This window comes from Hibiscus syriacus, unplaced genomic scaffold (genome assembly GCF_006381635.1).
Source record: "Hibiscus syriacus cultivar Baekdansim isolate YM2019G1 unplaced genomic scaffold, ASM638163v2 tig00111128_pilon, whole genome shotgun sequence".
Lineage (NCBI taxonomy): Eukaryota > Viridiplantae > Streptophyta > Magnoliopsida > Malvales > Malvaceae > Hibiscus > Hibiscus syriacus.
In genome coordinates, this window is record NW_024062989.1 from 676,874 (window position 1) to 683,862 (window position 6,989).

At 34.1% G+C, this 6,989-nt stretch overlaps 1 protein-coding gene across 1 annotated transcript; it reads left to right on the forward strand.

Annotated features, from left to right (window-relative positions):
• The first annotated feature begins 1,827 nt into the window (after window positions 1-1,827).
• LOC120154310 (transcription factor VIP1-like) lies at window positions 1,828-6,553 on the forward strand. Its single transcript, XM_039166104.1, has 4 exons — window positions 1,828-2,474; window positions 2,796-2,928; window positions 5,697-5,781; window positions 6,100-6,553. The coding sequence occupies exons 1-4, from the start codon at window positions 1,945-1,947 to the stop codon at window positions 6,345-6,347; spliced, it is 996 nt and encodes a 331-aa protein (XP_039022035.1). The 5' UTR covers window positions 1,828-1,944; the 3' UTR covers window positions 6,348-6,553.
• The last annotated feature ends 436 nt before the right edge of the window (window positions 6,554-6,989 follow it).

Sequence of the window (6,989 nt, forward strand, 5' to 3'; positions counted from 1 at the left end):
TAATTTATTGTATTTATTTTAGTTATGTGCATTAGAAATATGTGTTAACTTGTATGTGTTTAAAAGGATCTTGAATTAAATTATATTCGAACGTATAAATTTTATTACAAAGACAACTAATTAATTAACTAAGTATCAATTTAGGGTGTCGTGAGAGTGCTAATCATTCCTCACGCGTAATCGATTCCTAAACTCAAATTATTGGAACGTAGGCCTTAAAAATGTTGTTTTAATTAAAATTAATATTTTATTAAAATAACAAATTTATTTTTGGGTGACCAATCATACTCTAATTAAATATTGGTAACGACTCTGTAAACCGATTTTATGATTTTTAAATTCGAGTCTCATACTATTCGAGACAACCACCTCTTAGAAAATATCGATTCTAATCGACACTAAAAGAACGTCTCGACATGGTTAATAACACCTCGATCAACAATTTAGTATTAAGTATGGATGAAATAATATGTTTCTTGAACATTCTTTAATATAGATTTGGGTTTTGTTTAAACTTATTCGATGCCTCAAATGAAAACATAAATTACTGTCATCTGTTCCATTTTCGCCTCAGCACCTTATTAATCATATATGACCCATCTTATTGCATTATGATAGCAGCTCATTAATCATGTTTTAAATGTGTTGATTTTAGTATATTAGATTTTCGTATTTCGGTGGGTGAACCGAATAAGTTGGTATGTTTCTCTCTAACATTTTTAAGTATATAACAACAAGATAATGCAATGCCTCCAGGTTCACACTACCAATCCTCTAATTTGCTTACCAAATGATAATATCCTTTTAAATATAAAATATATCTACCCCCGGTTGTTTTTAATCTATGTAGTTGGTTTATTTACTTGTATTCAACCACTGATGAAAGAATCATAATAATGTAAGCTGCAAAATCTAAATAAATTTTAAATTTTATTATTATCAAAGTCAATTGCTATTAGGTCTCTCACCGTCATTTCCTCAACAAAGTATTTTTATAATGTTTAGAATCTGTGAGTTTTCTCGTGAAATATCAACTACTTTCATTATTTATTTCTTCTTTACTCGGTACACAAAATTATAAGTAAACATTTTAAATATTGAAAAGTTCAGCATAAAAGACCTATTTGTCCTTAACAAATTTTCTTTATATTTTGTTGCTTATGAATATTTAATTGTTTATATTATTTTGGTTAATCGTCTTTCTTTTTCTAAAAAAAGTTTTTTTTATTTTTATTTTTTTAATATATTTTTAGAATAAAATGTAACGGTATAATTTACAATTGAATTGTGGTAAAGTCAGTTTGTAAACATACACACTTATATACGAGTATTGAGATTTATCCATAATCGACTATAGTGATTTTGTATCTATCTTTTTCTTAGTTATTTAGTTGAGTTTCATCACTTCTTGTATGATCCTATCTTATTATTTATTTAGGTGTTAATTGATGCATTTTGAAATAATAATAAATACAGTACTTAATTTATCTTAATTTTTGTAGACTCGTGCTATAATTTTATTATATTTTTATCTAATCAAATTAATATTATTATTAATTAAAAAATATTAATATTGACCTTTAAAAAAATCAAATCTCATCATCATACATGAACTGTATCGTGTATGGATTTTTGACCAAGGTTTATATTCAAATCATATCATCATCGACACCTCTTTTGACTCAAAACAATTGAGTACATAATTGAGAAAAATATATAATTTAGGCACCGACATGTGAATTAAGCCTCTCTATCTCTTTTTGGGTTTGTTAAAATCGTTCAACATTGTTTTCCATAGTAATAGTATGTATCTCAAATCCGCTTTTATTTCTCGCCACTGTTTTCCAGCTCATTTCGTTCAGAATTAATAAAACTATAATAGTAATAATCTGCTCCAGTAATCCACCGCCACCGCCGTATCCTCCGCTTATTTTAACTGAAAAGATGGAACAAAAGCTGACAGTATCGATAGACCAAATGCCTCCCCGTGGAGCTCACCACCGGCGGGCTCACTCCGATACAACTTTCCGTTTCGACGATCTTCTCCTCTTCGACCCTTCCGACCTCGATCTTTCCTTCCTTGACCTTCCGCCTTTCTCATCCAATCCCACTCCGCCGCATGTCATCCCCGTTCCCACCGATTCCTCCGACGACTCCTCGTCCAGTGGCCACCCTCCTTTCTCCTCCCATGGTAACCCCAGGCATATATCTTCTCATCTCCGTAGTCTTTCTGTTGACTCTGATTTCTTCGAGGGATTAGGATTGGCTGGACCCGCAATTTCCGGAGGAGCTGGAGATGAGAATTTTGGCGGGAAAGCAGGGGTGGGGGAGAAGAGGGCTCATCATAGGCATAGTAATTCCATGGATGGGTCTTTTGAGGCTCTGTCTTTGATGGCTGTTGACGGTGTTAAGACAGCTATGGCTCCTGATAGGCTTGCTGAGCTTGCTCTTATTGATCCCAAGAGAGCTAAAAGGTTTTTATTTTATCTGCAACTACCTTTTTTTAATTAAGTGGAATTTGTCAAATTTTTATTTTAGTTAATTCAAAGGAAACGTAATTAATTATATGATTTTCTTCTTTTTTTCCTTTTGATCTTTTCTTCACAAAAAACAAGTTTGTTTTTTCTTCCTTGGTAGACTGTTCCCCTTGTTTTGTGATGCATTATTTTTTTTTTTAATTTTAGTTTGCAGTATAGAAGTAATTACCTTACCGAAGGTGAAAAAATGTTGAATACTTGTTGCCTTATGAATGTCATTCGGTGCTCTTACTAAATGAAGTTTGTTTTATGTTGTAGGATTCTGGCTAACAGGCAATCGGCTGCACGCTTGAAAGAGAGGAAGATTCGATACACGAATGAGCTTGAGAGGAAGGTTCAGACACTTCAGACAGAAGCTACCAATCTCTCCGCGCTGGTCACATTGTTACAGGTAATTGAATTTTATGCCTTTTTAGTTTTGCTTTACAACTCTAAAGTCTAAAACTCAGACGGTTGCTCCTTTCTATAATGTGAACTTTCCAGGTTCATGCATTCTTATTTTCTTGTTATTATAATACAATACCTCAGTCATTTATACACGGTTTTCCAAATGCAAAGTCTCCTGCTCTCTAGTTGTATCTTGATTGTAACTGTCATAGCAACTGGTTGTGAAGTTTTATACATATATTATCATAGGCTTGAAACTCCTGCTAGCGTATTCATTTAGAGGTCAAATCACATTTGTGATCATTGGAATAATTGTTATAGACTTTTCCCATCTTATTTGGAACTTATAGAATTTACTACTATTTGAAGAACTAATTCTATGTAAAAAAGTAGCGGTTTTAATTTCTTCCTTTGGAGGAGGGGGGAAGAACCCTAAAACCAACGTGGATTTTTATGAGGAAAATCTTTCTGCGACAGTTTTCAACTGCTATATGGATAGAATCATCTTCGTTGCAATAACAGTTAAATGTAACGGACTTATATTACTGCTTCTGTGTAAGCTAATCTATGTTAAGCTAATCTATGTTGCCAGTATCATTTGCCACTTTGTACCTTGGAAAGTTCCATTGTCTTTTGTTTTACAAATTTTCTGACATAATTTTCTTATATAGCAATCATTGATCAATCCCTAAGTATTACGAGGGGAAATTTGCTATGAATACTGAAATACTTGTGCCATAGAAAATTTTTGAGGTATTATTATTAGGAATCATGTTCATTCTTAAATCTATCAGTCAGTTCATTGTATCCACCACCTTTGGTAGTAGAGGGTGTATGCCTGTGTTGCATGGGCTGGGACTCAACTTTTTGATGGTATGCATCTGAAACAGGTGAATTATAGTTTTCAATAGTTTTTTTATGCTTTGGGGCCAGATCTGTGATTCAGATAAGCAGCTCTACTTTGAACCCTTTTGTCAATGGGGATATGTTAGAGGAAATGAGAACTAAGTGACAGGCGTATTACCAGGAAAATAATCTATTGGGTTTAGTGATAAAATTTGAGTACTTATGTTTTATGATAATTTGTGATGCTTTTAGGGTGTATCACAATATCTCAGAATATTTAAATGAAAAATTGTATTTAACCCTCTTGAGATGGATTCATGCCATTTTAACTGCTGAGAGGAAGGAGACTTTGTGCACTTCCCTTTTTCCTGAATAGGAATGAAGGTAAGGCATAAATCTCCTCTTTTCCATAGCTTTTCAACTGTTCCATATCAAAACTGCTTCTTTGGTTCTGCTGATATAATATAGGCCATGCATATGCCTAGAGACTCGGACTGACATTTATGTGACAAAATAGGGTCAGTTGGGTTGGTCAATTTCAGACATTGAATCTTTTGAAGGTGCCTGTCGGTTTTGTTTTTTTTATAGAAGTTAGGCCTCATTAAAAACCCCTTCATATCCTACATGTTATATCAGTAACATGAAGGACATAGGAAGGAGGAAAAGAATGCCTCTGAATTTTATTACTCTGAATCATAACGTACAACCAATTCCTAATCATAGACTGCTTGTAACATAAGACTTAAAAACATAACACATACTGCAGCAGTAAAACCAGAAACCTAAAACACTGACTAAGCACAACAACTTAAGAACCTCAACACATTACCACTAGATCAACCAATACCAGCCTTTGCTAACTCAGCAGCTCTCAAAATATGTCTTGAAATGATGCCCTTTCCTTCCAAGGTGCCTGTCAGTTCAGTACCTTATAAAACAACTGCTAGATAACCATCACTTTTTGAGTTCTCCAAATACTTTCAAGAGCTTGATATTTAGTTGAGGAATGAATAGAGTATCACTACTAATTATTTTTGTCTGTTCTGTATGTTACCGTGTTGTATGTGGATGCATTTTACTACATATAGATGTATCTCCTGTAAAGCACATACTTCACTGACTTTATGCGTCATATTTCTCTATGGCTTGAACGGGGGTAAAGTGACTTCCTCGAGCGTTTTCTTGTGAAAGCAAAACAAAACGGTGCACTTTCCCTCTGACTTCATGTCTCTTTTTCTCTTGAGCTTAAATAAGCAAAAAATCCATCCACTAGCATTTCCTTATTAGGAAAGTAAAATGAAAACAGTGTAATTTTTTCCTCTGCAGATCTTCCTACTGATCTCATGGATAGTCCGTACTTACAACTTTTTTTTTAAATCAAGAAAAGATGCATGCATTCATACAACTTGGTTATGTATATAGGCCTGAAAAATCTCAATTCATAATCTCTCAAAGAGCATATGCGACCCTAAGCCTTGACTTGTTAATCTAGCTAAAATAACTAAATAACAAAAGTACACTGAATACAAAATAGTATAATTCATGACATAAAAACTACAAATCCTTAGTAGTTTGATTGTTCAATCAATTTTTTTCTCTCATCTGATACTTTTCCAGTTCTACATTCATTGTGAAGCAGGCAATGTGATATTTAAATTTTAAACTATGTAGAATATGTACATTTTTTACATGATTTCATTTGGTTGATGTGACAACACTCGTGTCTCTGTCATAGTTGTTAATTGATGATTGGTTTGATAGTTGCTTCTGCTGATTCCTTGCCTTAATTTCTCTTTTTGGCTATTTGCTTTTCTAGTTATCATTCTCGTAATATATGACTGTATTTCTAGATTCCTATTGACTTATTTCTGCTGAAGCACGCACAGTGAAAGGAATCAATTTTGATATATTTATACTATGATGCAGAGAGACACCACTGGACTGACTACTGAGAATAAGGAACTCAAACTGCGGCTGCAGGCTATGGAGCAACAAGAAAAGCTTAGAGATGGTATGTATGTTTCTTCTCATTTGTGCAGTGGGTGGGAGCTTCATAGGTGGACTTATTACCGTTTTGTAGTAAATTGTCAAATATGATGTTTGTAAAACCATAAAAACTTTTCCATTTCAGAGTTAAGTGATTGCAATATAGATATGCCACATTTTTGTTTTCATGTGGTTTTCAGATGCCATATAGATATCGTCATAAACCTTTTTTTTAATGTAACCAATTCCTGCTAGGTCATCAATGCGGTCCAGACAGTTAAAAAATTAGGTTTTGATGATATCTTATTTATGCTGTATTTATTTATTTTCCTATGGTTTGCAGCACTGAATGATGCACTGAGGGAAGAAGTGCAACGGCTTAAGATACAAGCCAGTCAAATGTCAGCTATGAACAGAAATCCATTCAACAGGGGACCGCTTCCTCAGTTTTTACCCCACCAACCTGCTCCGCACTTCGGTGTCCATCAGACCCCACTGCACCAGCAGATACAGATGCCTCCGTCATCCACCAACCAAACTCTCAACGGACAGCTGCGAAGTCGCGTCATGGATTTTAACCACAGCACTTAGTTTTCCGTTGGAAGAAAATTCATTAAAGGGATCATCTTGTACATATAAATATGTATATGCATTTGTTTTCTTGCAAAAAAAAAATGTATATGCATTGCAGGTTGTGGTTGTGAAAAAGTGTTTGATAGGATCTGTCGCTTTGTATCGGGTTCACATATGGCTTTACCACCCACTAGATGATATTTGAAATTATAGAATAATTATCCACCGGTGAGATGGTATATACCTTGTATATATAAATTGTGTGTGTGTGTGTGTTTTTGGTATATATCCAGTTGTAAAACAGTCTGGAACCGAGTTGAAAGTGATGTCAGATGATGAGAAAAATAAGACAATTAAGGTAGCAGAATATTAACACAATACATGCACTATATGAGAAAGAAAATTCTATCGCCCTGAATGTGAAGACAATTCATCTTCTCTTGCAAGGCATTAAACATTGCTCGAGAGTGCATTGATTTTCTCCATCCTTGTGATCTGAAAACCACAAGGCATTGGACAACCCACAAACTTGTGGCCGGAAACACTTAATCGTTGTTAACGTCATCAACATAGTATAATTAAAAATTTTAATTACATAAACTAAGCTACTTCAATTATTGTGTAATGTGCATAGATGGGCAAGCTAAACTAGACGATGGG